A 19274-nucleotide genomic window follows, 5' to 3' on the forward strand; every position below is an offset into this window, starting at 1 on the left:
AAAAAAGCAAGACAGTCCCATTTGATTTAACTATAATGGAACTTAACATCTGTGATGGATCTATACCAAGCCTAGAGAGGGAGGTTTCCATATTTCACAGAACGTTACAGTCTATATTTTAAATCATTCTAGAATGAGCCAGTGAAGATTAAAATTCTTTGACTTCCCTTGCTTTTCACAACAAAATGTCAGAGCAAGACCATAATTTCCTAGAGAAACAGTGACTAAATTTTTGGTTCGAAGTTGCACCCAGTGGTGTTCAGGGCTTATGTCCTGGCTCTGTGCTCAGGGAGCATTCCTGGGGGTGCTCAGGGGATATATGTGATGCCAGGGATGGAACTCTGGGTGAGATGCTGCAAGAAAAAGTGCCCTACCAACTGTATCATCTCTCCAGCCCCAGTAATAAATTGAAGACAAGCAAAACATAGTCTCCCATCCCTAGCATTCTATCCAAAGCAATCTGACAAACAGGCCTACTCACAGAACGGACAATCTAGGGAAAAAACACCACCAAGTAGTGAGATCTTTGAGAGGAAATTATTAATATAGTGAAAAAAAGCAACAAGGATGCTGAGTTCAAAAAAATTCACTATCAGAGTTTTTCTCCTAGCTTTGATGTATGGCTGACCTCAAAAAACTGTGAATTGGGGCTGGAGCAATAGCACAGCGGGTAGGGCGTTTGCCTTGCACGCGGCCGACCCGGGTTCGATTCCCAGCGTCCCATATGGTCCCCTGAGCACCGCCAGGGGTAATTCCTGAGTGCAGAGCCAGGAGCAACCCCTGTGCATCGCCGGGTGTGACCCAAAAAGTAAAAAAACAAAAAACTGTGAATTCTGGTGAATTCATAATACAACATACGTGCTTGTTGTGAAATGATTTTATTAAAGTTCTTTAACACATCCTTCCCATCACATAATTTCCTTTTGTAAGTGCATAATGAGAACATTTAAGATCTCTTGGGAATGCTATGCAAGAGATAAATAAATCTCAGAAGAGATAAACTAGCTGCAAAAATGTAATAGGTAACCATTCCAGCTGGGACTGTCAGGGTGATCTGGGGAGTGGGAGGGACAGTCCCTGCCTAACAACCCCCTGGCGGCCAAACTTGCAGCCAGTCCACCTCTACTCTCTCAGGACTGAGCTCCACACAGAGGCTAGCCTGCGGAACATCTCAGGTCTACTGGGGTGAGGGCTGAGAACTCCGGCCTTCTTGGAGTAGAGATGGGTGACCTCCCCCCACATCTCTGTACTTCCAGAGGCCCCGGCAGCCACCCCTACATTTCACCACCACGGCCACGTAAACTCATCTACTGGCCTTGTTCAGAGACTCATAAATAAATCTTGGAAGAGATCAACTAGGAATATTATGCAGCTTCTGCAAGTAGAAAAAAAAATCATACAGTCTGCTGCGACTTGAATGGAACTAGCAGACCTCACATTAAATAAAGTAAGTCAGAATAAGTTTAAATACCAGATGACGTCACTTACTGTGGTATAAAGAATAACATGACAAGGGAATACAAGATAACAAAAGTGAACAAACCCTTGACCCTAGGTTATAGAAATAAAACATCCAAGGGGAGTAGAAGAATAAGGGGGCTGGAGGTGTGGGGGGAAGAAGAGGTGGGCAGAAGGTAATGGGCAAGGGTCAGGGGCCTACAACACACTATAGGATAGGGGTGAAGGAGGTATACACATAGATTATATTTAGATATACAGATAAGCGTTTTGGTATCTATCTAAACTACAGAGCCATGAATACTACAAGCACGGGTCCCAAAACACGATTAAGATGTGCCTGCTAAGGAGGCAGGCTGGCGTCTGGGGGAACCTGGGAGCAACTGTAGAGAGAAGCTACACTGGTTGGAATACTGTATGCCTGAAGCTCTATCTCGGACAGGTTTGTAAATCAATGTCCTTAAATAAAATAAATTTCTTTTCTTTTTTTTGGGGGGGAAGAAAACCAACCCAAACTCACTAGCCCAAAAGAAAAAGGATCCTCTCTCAGGGCTGGAGATAGTACGGGGTCAGGCACTTGCCTTACAGGCAGCCAGTCCCATTAGACCCCCCCAGTACTGCTAGGACTGACCGTGAGCACAGAGCCAGGAGTAAACTCTGAGCACCACCAGCCGTGGCCCCAAAACAACAAAGATACTCTCGCACCGATTTCAAGCCTACGATATAGAATGTCACCTATGACGCCAGGCTGTGCAATGAACTCCCAGGACTTACTCATCTCCTAACTCGGACCCTGCAGCCTTTGGCCAGCAGCACCCTGTTTTCCCACCTCCTGGGAGCCCCTACTTGACTCCTGAGCTTGACGCTTAGATTCCTCACATAAGGGAAATGATGCTGTGGGTGTCTTTCTCCACTTGGCATGTTTCACTTTCTATAAAGCCCTCAACATTTAGTCATGTTTGCTGCAAATACCAAAATTTTCTTTTTTATGGCTTAGTAACATTCCATGATACACTCTACATTTTCTTTTTTTTTTTTTTTTGCTTTTTGGGTCTCACCTGGCGATGCACAGGGGTTACTCCTGGCTCCTGTGCTCAGGAATCGCTCCTGGTGGTGCTCAGGGGACCATATGGGATGCTGGGAATCGAACCCGGGTCGGTCGAGTGCAAGGCAAATGCCCTACCCGCTGTGCTATTGCTCCAGCCCCTCTACATTTTCTTTAGCCGTTCATCTATTGTTAAACTCCAGAAAGCAGTTACATACACACATACCCCTCCCGCCTGGAGCCCACATACCCTCCTTTGCAAACCCTGCTTTCACAGTCAACGGCCAACCTCACCTTCAGAGCGGCTGTCCCCGCGTACTGTCTGCTGATGGCGTCCCCGTTGTTGGCCCACATTATCTGGTAGATGCGATTGCATTTCACTGGCAGTGGCTGCTCTGGGGGCAGCACACCTAATTTTTTTAGCTAAAATGAACACATTAGTGGGTTAATAACATGTAAGTCAGGACACCATAGCATACAAGGTATACAAAGAGAAAGGATGCATGCTCATGTATAATTTAAGATCCTTAAAAGAAATGAAATGTTTGCAGGTTTTTTCAAAATAAAGCACCTGACAGACAGGCTATGGATTGCTACAGCTCAATTATCAGCAGAATGAACCACCGAGGCTGCTTTGGTCTGACTCTCAAAGTGGAGGCTCATACTGGAATATGTGTTAATTTAGATTTGCTGTTCGAGTGAAACTAATGATAAAAAAAAAAATCATAGCAGGGGGTCAGAGCAATAGTACAGCAGAGAGGGCGTTTGCCTAGAACCTGGTCAACCTGGGGTCAATCCTCAGGTTAGCTGGATTTCACAGTACTGACAACCCAGTAGGAGCATGGAAGATTCATTTTTTGGTTGTTTGGGGGCCACACCTGGCAGTGCTCAGGGCTTACTCCTGGCTCTGCACACAGAGGTTATTCCTGGAGGCTTGGGGAACTATATGGGATGCTGAGGGTCGAACCCGGGTCAGCCATATGCAAGGCAAATGCCCTCCCCACTGTACTTTTGCTCCAGCACTCTTCTATGCTTGAAACACAACCAATCAGATGGGAACGTGGCATAGAAGCCCACTAAATTCAATGAGCAAAAACAGTAACACAGAAGGCTCAACTAGCACCAACCAGCTCAGTAACCCCGAAGACAAGGACTTTGGTAACACCACTGTGAGATATATGTTATAATATGCAACGTAAAGTAATTATTCTGTGCCTGCTAAGGAAGCCATTTGGCAGAGGGTGGAAAACTGGGGACATTGGTGGAGGGAAGGTCACAGTTGTGGTGGGACTGTGCTGGAGCACTGAGCACTGCCTGAAGAGGAACACCTATTTGAAAAGGAGGCACAGAAACTATTTGTTTTTATTTCCGGAAATAATTGTTTCCCGGCTCACAGCACTGTTTTAAGCACTTGGCAGTACTAGACACATTCATACAATTTCACAGACAAGGAATGTGCCACACTGACTTAGGAACTTAGGAACTGTATTAGGAAGCACTTTACATATCACTGTGGTGTAAGTAGTTTCAAAGATTAAAACAACAACAAGAAGATTCCAAATTACCTGCTGCTCCATGACCACCCGTGCGATGGCAGCTTGGACCACGTTGGTGCGGTCCAGACAGTCCATGCAATTCACTCGAAAAATCCCTTCTTGCTTACATATTACCCCTGCCGGATCAACCCTTTTCAAAGACAGTACAGGATCATCTTACAGTATGAAACTCTTGAACTGAAGTATAATAACAGCACTGGTAATCAATCTGTGTCAAATATTACTATGTGGCAGGCATTACTGAGTTTGCAGCAGAAAATACTGTTGATGGACATAACAGCAATACTGACAACCAACATACTGTGATGCCCATTTAGACACAAATAAAACAAAAACAAAAAGTGAAAAAGACTTGTCCCAAGTCACACAGTACCAAGTAGAGCTGATATACTGCTAAGTGATGCTTTTCTGTTTTCTGTTTCCTTTGGGGTCTACACCCAGCTGTGCTAAGGGGTACTCCTGGAGGGGCTCAGAGAACTATATTGGATGCCGGGATCATACCTGGGTTGGCTGTGTGCAAAGCAAATGCCCTACCCGCTGTACTGTCTCTCCAGCCCCAGTGATGCTCTTTGGAACCAGACATCATTCAGTCCCTCCTCTGCGACTTCACGTAGAAACCAGTTTGAATTAAACAATTCACATTAGTACCCCGAAGGTAGTCATGTGCATGCCTTATCATCTACTTTGTCTCTGGCCATCCATTGCCTTTCCTCCTCCTTCCCTCCCTTCCTTCTTTCTTTTTTGGTTTCTGGGTCACACTCAGTGATGTTCATTTGTGGTTCTACACTCAGGAATTATTCCTGGTGGTGCTTGGAGGACAATATGGGATGCCGGGGATTGAATCTGGCCAGTCACGCATGCAAGGCAAATGCCCTACCTACTGTACTATTCTCCGGCCCTGGCCATTCCGTCTTAATACTGAACCAACTATTGTTCTCTCCCACTCTTCACAGCAACTTCTTCCTGCTTCTTTCTTTAAGCTGGAAACTATCTTCCTTCTCTAACAATTTAGAAATACCTGAAAACTTAAAACCAAGCGCCTCTATAGCCTTTCTTTCCACATTAGGCACAATAAGAGAGTGAGAGAGGAGTGTCGGCTCTGTAGCGTCAAAAGGAATCAAGGAGAAACCCCCGAGCACTTCACTCAACTTCATGCCAGCTGACGCCTTTCACCTGTTCTAAGTGAGCACAGCCTAAAGACTACCACCTACTCAAAAAGGAGACGTGGAAACAAGAAGCAAAGCAAGGAAATAATTCTCAGCTTACTGCACCGTTTTAAGCTCTTAATGGTACTAAATAAATTCAGGCGATTGCACAGACAAGGAATCTGTCACACTGACTTCTTATGAAATACTTACCAACACCACTTCATGTCAAGAATAATGTCATGAATCGCATCTGTCAGCGTTTGAACATTCTCAAACTTCATTCCTCGGCTAAAATAAGTTTCAAAAGAAGAAAAAATGCTTCAATGATGTTTTTGATATATTTAAGACTGAAAAAATTAAAAGAAAAATTCCACAAATACATGAGGTGATTACCACTGAAAATCATACAGGTAATTACACAAAAGTTCTCTTGTACTTTGTTTTGTTCTGTGTTGGACCAGGGAGAGGGCTCAAAGGGCTTAAACGCTTTGCTTCCGGGAGCCCCAAGTTCAATCTCTGGCACCACAAAGTTCCTTAAGCATCACTGAGCAGGGCCAGAAACAAACAAAAAAAGCCAACAAAAATTTCTCCCAGATGTACACACAAATTAAAATTGCTGTTTTTCAAAAACAAAATTTAGGGGGGGTTGGAGCAATAGTATAGTAGGTAGGGGTTTTGCGTTGTATGTGGCCAACCCAGGTTTGATCCCCAGTATACCATATGGTTCCCCAAGCACAGCCAGAAGTAATTTCTGAGTGCACAGCCAGGAGTAACCCCTAAGCATCTCTCTCAGTGTGGCCCAAAAAGAAAATAAAATTTAGTGAAACAGCAACAGGAATATAAATATGAAAATTCGTCAACAGGCTGAGAATTAAATGGATTCAAAACCTCTGCCACACTGTTACTCAAGCAGAAAGAAAATCTCCAGCTCTTAAGTAACCGTTTAAAGAGAAAAACAGAACTCTTTCTCTCCTGGTCATTTTGGAACAGGAAGAGAAAATATTTCTGGAAAAATTAACTCATATTGCTACCTAATATACAATGTTTTAGCTTATTTTTTTTTTAAATACAACAAATACCTGTTGCATGTTTTTTTTATTCAACTACATAAACATTTTAAACTCAGTAAGTGGGCTAGGGATGTGGCCCAGGGGTAGAGTGCATGCCTTGTATATGGGAGGCCTGGGCTGGGTTCTCAGCACCACAAAAATAAAACTAAGTAAACAAAGGATACTCCTTCCCTTTTTAGTGATGGGGGGGTAGGGTGGGTGCAGAGGAATAATAACATCTGACAGTGCTCAGGATCACTCCTGACAGTGGGCAACCATACACAGTGCCGTGGATCAAACCCTGGTCACCTGAGCTGCTTGCAATGTAAATGCCTTTACTTGCTGTACTATCTCTCCAGTTTAACTCCTTCCCTTTCTAGCAACAAGAAAAAGAACATTTTCCTTCTCAAAAAAGAGCAGAGAAACCACAAACACCGGGACCGACCCCATCCCGTCTCAGGAAGCTCTCTTACCAGTGCTCATGGAAGTCGAAGGACACGTAAGTGAGCTGTGGGTTGTTGAAGAGCAGCACCTGCTTCAGGTAGGCGTCGCCGATGATCTTCTCTCTTCCTGCCTGGTCCACCAGGTTAATAATAACCTGTGAGAGTAAAGAAACGGGGAAAAGTTCACTCAGATCAGATGTTAGAATTGCAGGGGGATTCAAATGATGCACACACGCACAGACGCACAGACACACACACACACACACACACACACACACACACACAGTTAAAGGTGCTGGAATTACATTTTAGAACTATTTTAGAGTTACACTAGGAAATTAATCTACTCAAGCATCCAAAGACTAACTTTTTTGCATCCTACAAAATTAGATTTTTATTTGTTACATTTCGGTTGACGAGACCTGCTTATAGCAGTGGCACTAATTGCTTATTTGGGCATGATACCGTTGCAGTAGTCAATGAGAATACATAATTAAAGCAAGGTCCTGTATGACAGCAAGCATTTAAATTACCTAGGACAATGTTCTAATTCATCTTGTGCTTAACACCTATACCCTGGACATCACAAAAATTTGCTGCTATACATAAAGAAAACTTGAGTAAATGGAGACAAACCAGGTACCAGATGATACTAGGTGACTATTTATTGGTTGGGGCTGGGGGAAGGTTCTCCTGGCAATTCTTAACCAACAGGGCTGGTGGCTTAATGCTCAGCCCTGCAGTGCTGGGATTACCCTGGCTATGCTTTGGGTCACACCTGGTGGTGGTTGCGTGGAACAGAGGTGGGGGGGCCAGAACTGTATTCAGGAGACCATGCAGTGCCAGGAGTGAAACCGAGTGAGCTGCATGCAAAGCACGTGGCTTAACCTCTATCCTATCTCTACGGCCCCTCAAAATTGTCAAGATGTCAAACTCTGAATATAAGTGACTGAAACTGTGGCACTATTACAGGTCAAAGATTCAATAGGACAAGAGAGATGGCCTAGAGACAGACCTGCGTGTGAAGATATGATAGTCTCATTCTGAGAGGAATCTGGATGATTCCGTAAATAGCATCAGTCCCCTGTGCACCACCAGGAGTGGTCCCTGATCAGAGAGCCAGGGATAGACCCCTAACAAGCAAATGAACAAATAAAATCCATAAGCGAGATTAGCCCTGTGCACTGTGAAATCCATAGGAGATTAGCCCTTTGCACTGTGAAAAGCAATCATATAGCATAATATTTGGGGGTTTTATTATTTTAATATATTGGTCTTGTGATAAATATTATAGAGTGGTATAAACTCAGGGGAAAAATGAGTAAAGAATAAGATAACTGAGAATACATACAAAAAAGTCAATAGTCATAAAGATACAAGGGTTGTTAATAATCAAAGCAAGTTTTAAAATAAAAATAGGTTGTGCCTATACACAGGCAAGAATGGAAGACTGTGGAGCACACTGGTGAACAGTCATGGAAATGGGTACAGGGTCCCACTGATGCGAGTGGAAAATGGTGTGATGATTCTGCGAGCACTGGGGACCATTTGGGGGGCAAAAGACTGATAGAAACCAGCTTCGAATATGTGTGTTGTATGACCTGGCCATTTCGCTTCGAGAGGTGTAGTCTAAAAAAGCACTAAAACAGACAATACATAAAATGTTTCCTAGAAATCTTTTTTAAATAATTTGGTTTTAGGGGGGGTGGGAAACAAGGCGTTGCTCAGAGGTTACTCCCTGCTTAGTGCTCAGGAGACCGTGCAGTGCCAGAGATCAAATCTGGGGCTCCAGCAATATGAAACATGTGCCCCACTCCTCTGAGAGGTCTCCCTAGCCCTAGAAAATAAATGAACAATAGCAGAACTGTAGTGTGGCAGTGAAAAGGTGGGGCAACACCCTAATCTCAAATACCACTTTTGCCCAGAGCCCGTGCGCTGCTATCTCAGCGCTGACACCTTAGCATTCCGCTAAGAACCTTGCTTCTTTGGGGCTGGAGTTATAGCACAGCGGGTAGAGCATTTGCCCTGCACACGGCCGACCCGGGTTAGATTCCCAGCATCCCAAATGGTTTCCTGAGCACCGCCAAGGGTGATTCCTGAGTGTAAAGCCAGGAGTAACTCCTGTGCATCGCCAGGTGTGACCCAAAAAGAAAAAAAAAAAAAAAGAACCTTGCCTCTTTATTAACTTACTACTCAAATGATAATATAGGCTGGGCCTGTGCTTGGAGGAACAAACGGGATGCTGGGGATGGAACCTGGGCCAGGCGCCTGCAAGGCAAGTGCCCTCCCACTGTACTATCACTCCAGCCCCCCTGGCTTTGTAAAACAAAGTCAAGTTTCCTTTTCCCTCAAAAAAAAAACCTATATCCTGGGGCCAGAGCGATAGCACAGCAGGTAGGGTGACTGCCTTGCACACAGGTAACCCAGGTTCCATCCCTGGCATCCCATGTCAGGAGTGATGTTTTTTTTGGGGGGGGCTTATTGGGTCACACCCGGCGATGCACAGGGGTTACTCCTGGCTTTGCCCCCAGGAATTACTCCTGGTGCACTCAAGAATTACTCCTGGTGGTGCTCAGGGGACCATATGGGATGTCGGGGATCGAACCCAGGTTGGCCACGTGCAAGGCAAACACCCTACCCGCTGTACTATTGTTTCAGCCCCAGGAGTAATTCTTTTTTTTTTAACTTTTTTTTTGCTTTTTGGGTCACACCCAGTGATGCACAAGGGTTACTCCTAGCTTTGCACTCAGGAATTACCCCTGGTGGTGCTTAGGGGACCATGTGGGATGCTGGGAATTGAACCAGGGTAGGCTGTGTGCAAGGCAAACGCCCTCCCCGCTGTGCTATTGCTTCAGCCCTGTAGGATATCATTGGTTTGTCCTTTTGCCCTTGCTACAAGGAGCTTAGGTTTATCGGGTTATACCCATCACAGAGCTCATGAGTCACTCCCATTCCCTTGTTTATCTGTAACCGCTTCTCTATGCTCTCTTCCCCAACCAGTTAATTAGCTTTTCCCCCTAATCAGACTCTGCTAATTTGTAAGGTCAGATCTTTCTAGGACACTGAACGTGTATTGTAAGTTAATATAGACTTTTAGCCTCAGTTGCCCTTAGTTCCTAGCCTCCCAAAAGCAGAGTCCTAACAAAGGACTGAAGGGACCCAGGATAAGCTGTGAGTTACCCTGGCATTGATATGGGCCAGGCCAAAGCGCCACGATTCTTAACTATAAGTTAAGAGCTTGATCATGGACAAACGCTGTCATGATCCAAAAGCAACGACAAGACCAGGACCCTGCTAAGGATAGGAAAGACTAATCTGGCCTGAGCACTGTAGTCTGAGATAGAGATGACCCCAGGAGAGCAATTCTATAAGCTTAATGTATCTCTTACTGTGTCCATACAAAATGATTAATATTATGAATGCTTATATGTTAATTGGACAAGGAGAGGAGAAATACACCCATGGGATTCGCCCTTGGGTGGGTCGTCCTGCTGAAAGAGAATCTGTCCTAGAAGCAGCATCCCCTGAGAGAAAGAACTTTACCCTTATTGATTGTGACCACACCTATGTGTAAGCCCAACCCCTCATGCTTTGGGACTTAACTAGGCTGTAAGAGTGGGCTGGGGGGGATCCAGATCCAGTTCCAGAGGAGAAGGAGAATGAAGCAGCACGGGGGAGGAAGAAGCAGGAGGAGAATCAGAGAATGGAGATGGGAATGGAATAAACTGCAACTGAGACCAACCAGCCTGGCCCTCGTTCCTTCCTTTGCCTGCCCATCGCCATCAGCCTCCCCAGGGTGGGGGAAGTGGCATGAGACTACCGACCGTGGGCGGCGGGAGAGAGAGAGAGCACCGCTGCTCTAGCCCCTCAAGATGTTTTTGCTGCTGACAGAGTATCGCAAATCTCAGAAGAAGTCTGGAGGCCTGCACGGTGCCAGATACCGGGTCTTTCCATCTTTCTGACCCGCCACCCGTGATACATAATCCTCAGGCTCGTTCAGGCAGGGCCCTGCGGTACCACATCCAATCTGGGTGCAACCACCATAGAGACGGCTGCGGCCTTATCTGTCTGACAGCAGGAGACTCACCCGCAGGCCCCCCGGCCGACGAGCCCCCACATCACACACCACTGGCCAGGTTGCCAATGAGCACCCGCAGCCCCACGCTTCGACCAATCACTGGCAAGAACACTGGTGGTGTCACCACCCTTGATTCAGACTGCAGAGGGTCACCTCTCCTCCGAGAGCAGCCATCCGGGAGAGGGGGCGGGCGGGCGGAACACTGCGGGGCTGCTGTGAGGAATGAGAATGTGCCGGCCCACGCAGACGGCTCTAAGCATGTACAGACAGGCCCTAAAATCAACGGGGGGTTGGCGTGGAGGGGCTCAGGTTCATTTACACCTACTCCCTTGGACACCGCTGTGTTATTTCAGTTTTTAAGGTGATTAAATTGTGGTTTCTTCTCTGCAAGGCAAGTTACAACACATACGGCTAATACATGAATTTATTCCTGTCAGCAATTCATTCCTGCCAGGAATCCAAGGCCAGCTAAAGGTCGATCCTGACCAAACAGACTTCCGCGAGGTGACTCCTACTCTGCATCTGCGGTGGGCCCTGGCAGCCCACCAAATAAACTCCTACAAACGCATGCCACATACATGTCGGAGCACACTCAGCTGGAAGAGAATCACGTACACACGAATGCCATGGTTTTGTTCTGGGGGTTTCTGCTTCTCCTTCCCCCCACTCATGCACAGTGCTGTGGTACTGTTTGCACCGAGCAGTGCTGGGGGCCAACAGGGTTACACCAGACAGTGCTCAGGGGGTCATGCCGAGCCAGGGAAGGAACGGGGTCTAGCACATGCAACACATGTGCTCCAGCCCTTAGCGCTATTCTTGGCCCCTTGTGTGCTTTTAATTTTTTTACATTTTTTATTTTTTGGGCCACATCTGGCAGTGCTCAGGGGTTACTCCTGGCAGTGCTTGAGGGACCATATGGGATGCTGGGGATCGAACCCGGCTCGGCTTTGTGAAAGGCCGATACCCTACCTGCTTCAGACCCTATTTGGGTGTTTTTGGAATTGGGACTCTAAGTTTGAATTTTAGACACCATTTCATATGTTTATAGATTTGCTGGATATCTTTCCTAATCATGTTGCTCACATCTTTGGCCATTTTTCCCCCCTTGCTTTTTGTTTTTGTTTTCTGGGCCACACCTGGCAGCGCTCAGGGGCTACCCTTGGCTCTCTGCTCAGAGGTCACCTCTGGCACTGCTCAGGGGACCATCTGTGGGGTCAGAAATTTGAACTGAAGTCACCACGCATCAGCTGCATGCAAGGCAAGTACTTTAATGCTTGTACAATCTCTTCAGTCCTTTTTTTTGTTTGTTTAAATAGATTTATAATTTTGTTTATAGGCTTTGTTTTGGAACCACATCCAGCAGTGCTCAGGGCTTCTTCCTGGCTGGCTCGGGGGGCCGTATAAGATGCTGGGTGTCAAACCCAGGTAAGTCGCATGCAAGGTTGCTGTACTTTCTACCCTCTGTTCTATCTCTCTGGCTCTGGTTAGTGCTTTTTGAGCTCTATTTTAAAGACACAGTATAAAAAAGATGTTCTCTATTTTACTCTAAAATCTTCATTAGCTTTTCGTATTTATTCTATATGAACTTATCACTTTACATCCATCTGGAACTAATTTTTGTGTATGATAGGTAGATGTCAAAAAGCAAAATTACTGGGTTAATCTTGGCATATTTTATTTTGATTGACAATACCACTCAGAATGCTCCTACCAATTTATGCTACCTGTACCAACTGGAAGAGTTCTAATTCCCCTAATACATGCCTTTATCTCTTAAACGTTTAAAGCTTTCTCATTCAGAGGTTTGCTTTGTATTTCTCTACTAGAACTTTGAGTTATTGCATGTTTTTGTAAGAAATGAAACATATTCAATAATGAATCTTTCCTTCCAGACACATAGCATTTTCTCACCAATTATTCAAGTTTTCTTTCATGTACATGAGAAACTATTAATCTCATCTACATTCATGATATCTTTTGTGTAAGTTTATTCAATTTCAGGTTTTTTTCTAATTTTATTTTGGTTCTTGTTAGAAAAATGGATTGCATGGTTCAGAAAACTCACTCCTGATAAATAAGCATTATAAACTTCTGGGCCGGTGTGGTGGGGAAGGCACTGCTTTGCACGCAGCCAACGCTGGTTCAAACCCCAGCACCTCATGTGTTACCCCAACTGCAGAGCCAGGAGCAATTCTTGGGCACTTCCAGTTATGACCCAAAAAACAAACAAAGTCATAGGCTTATATTTTTGAAACGTTTAGATGTGAAATTTGGTCATCAATTTATTGAATTTTTATGTCACATACAAATTCCATAGTATTTTGGTTTATATGATCACATTCCTCTTCTTTTCTTTTTTTTTAAATATTTATTTATTATTGAGTCATGGTGAATTGCAAAGTTAGAAAGATATTTGAAATGAAGTTTCAGATGTACAGTGCTCCAACATCAATCTTTTTTTTTTTTTGCTTTTTGGGTCACACCCAGCGATGCTCAGGGGTTACTCTTGGCTTTGCACTCAGGAATTACTCCTGGCAGTGCTTGGGGGACCATATGGGATGCCGGGGATCGAACCCGGGTCGGTCGCGTGCAAGGCAAACGCCCTACCCGCTGTGCTATCGCTCCGGCCCCCACATTCCTCTTTTCTGAGTGCATGAATGCATGTAAAAAGTGAACAAAGAAAAAAACCACTCAAAGAAACACCAAATGGGATGTGTCCAGGAGGTGGGACTCGCTGCTCAGGGGGCCATATGGGACGCTGGGAATCAAACCCGGGTCGACCGCATGCAAGGCAAACGCCCTACCCGCTATGCTATCACTCTAGCCCCCTCCTTTTTTCCTTTAAAGACTTCGACTGTAGCAGCTGACACTAGACTTACCCCTCTCCCCAAAACAGTCTAAGGTACAGTTCCTGAAGAATATTAAGAGGACTGGAAAGACAGTCCATAGGACTGTGCTCCTGCTTTGCACGTGGGCCTGAGTTCCATCCCCAGTACTGCACGGTCCCCCGCATACCACCTGGGGCGACCCCTAAGCGGAACTGAGCACCACCTGGCTTGGCCCAAACCCCCTTCCTGCCCCCAAATACTTAGTTTATACTTATTCTTTCACTTCATTACAAAAACCATTTTGCTTATAACTTATGCAGTTAATTATGCAGTTACTTTTTCAAGAAATTTAAAGAAACAGATACACATCTACTTCTAAATAAGTAGAAACATTTTATTACTACAGATCAAAGCCCACCTGTTTTTTGTAAATTTTCAGTTGTTCTTCGAAATGGGCACAGAAATAGGCAACAGTTTCCTTTTCACCTACAAAGAAGTGATACAAAATCTATTTTTCCTTCCCATGTTTAAGACAGAAATTAGTGTCTAGTCCACCTGTAATCTTACTTCTAAATAATTTATTGACAGTCTAAATGCAACTAAGATTGTATAAAACCAGAGTTTAGGAATGATATGCTAGGACAAGGGTCTAGTTCTTTTCCCAATTAGACTTAATTGAAACATACTGAAAGTACAAATCGTGAAATGACATTATTTATACATCCCGCTCACTTCTCAGAAAGGGACTGTGTAATTTATAATAAAAGACTAAAAACCCATCTAAAATAAGAATATTAAAAAACTGATGTTTAACTTAATTCTCACAAATAAAATTTCAGAAAAATATGCTATAAACAATTTTTTAAAAGTCAGTCTCCTATAGTAATCTAGTTGGATTAACATGACTTTGATTATGACAATATCACAATCAAAATACTGGAAGAATCACAGTATTTATAGAAACAAACCTTTCACAGCAAAACACTTGAGTAAAGAAATTTATCTGTTGCAGATGCCATGTTATTTCCCACTTCTACAAATATTAGACATATTTACCTTTTTTACAAAAATGTTCATCCAGTAAAGTGTTCCTTAAAGAAACAACTATTTTTAAAAATATGTGAAATAAGGGCTGGAGCAATAGCACAGCAGTTGGGTGTTCGCCTTTCATGCAGCCAACCCGAGTTCAATTCCTCCGCTCCTCTCGGAGAGCCCGGCAAGCTACCGAGAGTATCGAGCCCGCACGGCAGAGCCTGGCAAGCTACCCATGCGTATTGGATATGCCAAAAACAGTAACAATAAGTCTCTCAATGAGAGACGTTACTGGTGCCCGCTCGAACAAATCGATGAGCAACGGGATGACAGTGACAGTGAAATAAACTATGCATTGCTATATTGTTGAGGAGTTTTCCTATTGTTAAATTACTTAAACTGTCAATAACTATTATTACCACTACGTTACTTTCCATTCCATTTCATCACGTGAGTTGCTATTCTTAATGAAGTAGTGGGTAAAGCAAATCTAAACCTCTAAAGTAGCTTATGATTTAAAGACAATTCTCTTAAGTCATTTGCAAACCAATAAATGAAACAGATGCTCACTTTTATCCAGCCGAGGTCGTGGATTATATCGATACCCAACTTGGCTCCAAAAGACAGGTACTGAGCCTCGTGTCTGAATAAATGATAAGGTATGATTGTGGACATGAATTAATTGCTCAGTCTCCACATAATTTGCAACATTTCCATTTTTATCTACTCCTCTCCGTTTATAGCGCATTCCTAAAAGAAAATTAAAACAGAAGACATCAACAATAATTTTAAAAATTCTGTAGCCTGACTAAATTATGATTTCTTCCCTGACTGTGCTCAGGGCTTACTCCTGGTTCTGTGCTCAGGGATCACACCTGGTGATGCTGAGGACCAGATGAGGGATCAAATCCAGTGGGTGACAAGGCAAGTGATTCCTGATTAAATCTACATCTTTCAGGAGAGACTGGGTATATAATGTGCAACAGTCAGGCAAAACAGTTTCAACTTGTCTAAAATCTTCACTGGATGAATCATAACTTTGTGCATCAAAATTGAAAACTAAGATTAAGTTCCTATGGAGAAAGACCAGCTTTCCCAAAGATGAACATATTCAGGAAAGAGTTACTGTGATACAGGCTGTCAGACTAAATGCTGGCATTGTGACATACTTCCCAAGTGATTTTCTTCTCTTCTTCCTACATATACACTTTCTCTTTCTTCTTTTGCCAACTTGTTCCTGTTTACTTATCTCCAAAAATCAACCCCTAACTGCATCACTCATAAGTCTGAGTTTCCAAATCTATTACTGTCATCAACATGTCAACTCATGTGTTTTGTATTTTCACCTAAATCTGATTTATACACGGTTATTTCTACTTACCTGCTCTGTGCCTACTTCGGCGTGAAATGAGAGCAACTAGAAATCTCGGGTGAACATCATCTACACATGAGGAATCCTGAGGCGGGGTCTCAGGGCTGCTTTTCTCATCATCAGATGATTCATTATAATTAACCACAAGTTCTTCAATCTGCACAAAGCCTTGGATAATTGGGATGATCCAAAAGTTCACATCTGGAGTCTGAAACAATATGAGCATCCAGTTAATTCTTTCCCATCCTTCCTTCCTTCCTTCCTTTCTGGGGAGTAGAGGGGGAGTGAACATACTAGGGCAGTGCTCAGGGCTTACTCCTGGCTCTTCACTCAGGAATCACTCCTGGTAGAATGCAAGGGTTTGGGGTTTTGGGGATGGAAGATGGGTTGGTTATCTGCAAGGCAAGCAGACACTCTCCCTCTGCACTATCTCTCCAGCCCTAACAGTGCTTCTTTCTTAAACCCAAAGAGCTAGCTCTATTAGTTTATTAGAAGCACACATTATTCAGCCGTATTTGCTGCCTTTTGGAGAACACCAAAGAATGAGGGGTGGAATACAAAAAGGAAGGGCCTTCCTTTCTCTATGGAGAGCATTCAGATAAGAGCTGTGTGCTTAGAACCACAGCATCGAAGCAGGAGCCAAACTGTCCACACAACACCCAAATGCTATCACTGATGAACTCGTGCAAGTCAATCTCTGAATCTCAAAATCTCATCTTTCTGGGGCTGGAGCGATAGCACAGTGGATAGGACGTTTGCTTTGCATGCAGCCGACCTGGGTTCGATTCCCAGTATCCCATATGGTTCCCTGAGCACCGCCAGGAGTAATTCCTGAGTGCAGAGCCAGGAGTAACCCCTGTGCATTGCCGGGTGTGACCCAAAAAGAAAAAAAAAAATCTCATCTTTCATTTCATGGTACAAGGAAAACTACTACCATATAAGATTCCCTGAAGGATAAATGAGTAAAAATGAAGAAAGTGTCTAGCCTTCTTACACATATAACTTTTATGATATGTCTGTACCTGAAGGGAAAAAACTAAAGGGTTGATTTTTAACTCCAAACTGTATCCATCTTTTAATGTAAAAACAACCAACTCTGATCACTTTACTATGAAATAAGAGATTTACTGTTTTCCACTTTGGAGAAAAAAAAAAATGCTTCACCAAACTAAAATCCAAGTAGTTAAATGACCTAAATAAAAAGTCTTTTTCTTTTTCTCTCAGAATAGCTCAGAATAAATTTTTAGTCTACATTTCCTTCCATAACCACATACTCTAATCCTTTTTAAAAATTTAATTCTTTCCCTTTTTTTGGATTTTTCTGGGCCACACTCAAGTACCCAAGGTACCTTTGGCTGAGCACTCAGGGGTCACTCCTGACAGGGTTCATATGGGGTACTAGGGATCAAGCCCGGGCAGGTACCCTACTTGCACTATTACTCTGGCCTCGTTTTCTTTATCTTTGAGAATGGGGGAGGTGCTCCACAAACAGCTTTGAGGAGGTACAGGGGACACGTCCAGCAATTCTTAGCCACCTATGCCTGAAGGTTCAGTGCTAAGGCCCAGGCGGAAAGGCCTGGGGGGTCTCCAGGGTGACAGCAGTGCTAGGGCAAGGGGTGAGTTGAGCCAGGGTTCAAACTCCAATCCCTGCACAAGGCAACTGACCCTGACCGCTGAGATACCTCCCAGGCCCCAGTTCATTTTGTCCTAGAAAGCTTAAGATAGGATCTTGGGAGTGACTGGAGCTAGAAAAGTGAAATGAAGCATCTACCTGCATTTTTTAAATGCAAAACTCTTGAAAAAAACAAAGAAATATATGTGCCAAGTGACAAGTCCTCAGCCATTACTAAATGGTAATGCAAAACATCTGGGGTGGAAAAAACACCTCTAAATATATTTGAACTCTATGTCATCGAACAGGACAAATGTCCACCGAGTTTTGGGGATCACTGATTAGCATCACAAGATCAGCAAAAAAAAAAAAGGGGGGGTGCTGGAGCAATAGCACAGCGGGTAGGGCGTTTGCTTTGCACGCGGCCGACCCGGGTTCAATTCCCAGCATCCTATATGGTCCCCTGAGCACCGCCAGGAGTAATTCCTGAGTGCAGAGCCAGGAGTAACCTCTGTGCATCGCCAGATGTGACCCAAAAAGCAAAAAAAAAAAAAAAAAAAAGAGAGAGGCAAGATCATTCCCATGCCTCATCCTCAGCAGAGGCAGACACTGGATGAATTTAATTTACATGAAATCAAAATCACTTATATTAACCACTAGCCAGTGGAAAAAAAAAGAAAACAGGCTTAAGTTGCCTGAAACTGTTGACAGGGGCAGTATATGACCCAAATACAGCTTTTTGCACACTTTGTGTCCAAACAACAGCCAGCACACAGCAGGCTTTCCGTAGTTCATTTGTGGACAAAGTGAACAAATTGTCCCTGGACAGTCAGTCACACTTCTCCTACACAGGAAAGGGGGAACTAATTGACCATCAGGAAGGAGCCGCATGCAATAACCTCAGATTCCCTCTCTCTGACTCAGAGACCGGCAGCCTGGAGACCAGCAATTCCCTGCTGAGGAAACAGGAAGGTTAAGTGACTCAGTATCATGAAAGAGTAATCAGGTAAGCAAGGCCCCTCCTTCACAGGAATTCTGTGGACACTAGTTCCACGGCCTTAAATTATTACTGTCGTTTGGGGACCTGTAAAATAGACAGGCCCATGACACTGCAGAGCAATCGGGACCTGCCTTCAAACAGTCTGGGTTATGAGGTTGGAGCGATAGCACAGCGGGCAGGGCATTTGCCTTGCATGTGGCTGACCCGGGTTCGATTCCCAGCATCCCATATGGTCCCCTGAGCACCGCCAGGAGTAATTCCTGAGTGCAGAGCCAGGAGTAACCCCTGTGCATTGCTGGGTGTGACCCCCAAAAAAAAAGCAAAAAAATAAATAAATAAAACCAGTCTGGGTTGGCCTGAGCTGGATTATCTTCCTGTTACTGGGGGTGCCGTGGGGATGCGGGGAACATACACATATTACATCAAATTAAAATTTTATTTTAGTTTGCTTAAAAACATTTGCTAATCACTATAACCACCTTGGAATATCTTAGAAACAACTACTCACACCAATCTCAGTCAGATCTTGTATCATGTATTTATTCCAGAAAAATCGGTCATCAACCTGGACAAAGGAAAGAATCAGTAGTTCAGAAACATGTTGCTTCTTCCAGAAGTCAAATCTGTCCATAAATTTAAGGGCAAATTTCTGT

The 19274-nt window shown here is 44.1% G+C and overlaps 1 protein-coding gene across 1 annotated transcript in view; it reads right to left on the minus strand.

The window, feature by feature from the left end:
- Window positions 1-19274, minus strand: part of INPP5F (inositol polyphosphate-5-phosphatase F) — a 73615-nt gene that overhangs the window by 14376 nt on the left and 39965 nt on the right. The window contains exons 6-13 of the mRNA XM_055118844.1: window positions 19130-19186; window positions 16019-16217; window positions 15208-15387; window positions 14024-14091; window positions 6730-6854; window positions 5418-5495; window positions 4069-4189; window positions 2798-2926 (exon numbers count right to left, since the gene is read on the minus strand). Of these exons, the coding sequence (XP_054974819.1) occupies window positions 2798-2926; window positions 4069-4189; window positions 5418-5495; window positions 6730-6854; window positions 14024-14091; window positions 15208-15387; window positions 16019-16217; window positions 19130-19186 (957 nt within the window). The remainder of the gene's footprint in view (window positions 1-2797; window positions 2927-4068; window positions 4190-5417; window positions 5496-6729; window positions 6855-14023; window positions 14092-15207; window positions 15388-16018; window positions 16218-19129; window positions 19187-19274) is intronic.

This window comes from Sorex araneus, chromosome 11 (assembly GCF_027595985.1).
Source record: "Sorex araneus isolate mSorAra2 chromosome 11, mSorAra2.pri, whole genome shotgun sequence".
In the NCBI taxonomy this organism is placed as follows: domain Eukaryota; kingdom Metazoa; phylum Chordata; class Mammalia; order Eulipotyphla; family Soricidae; genus Sorex; species Sorex araneus.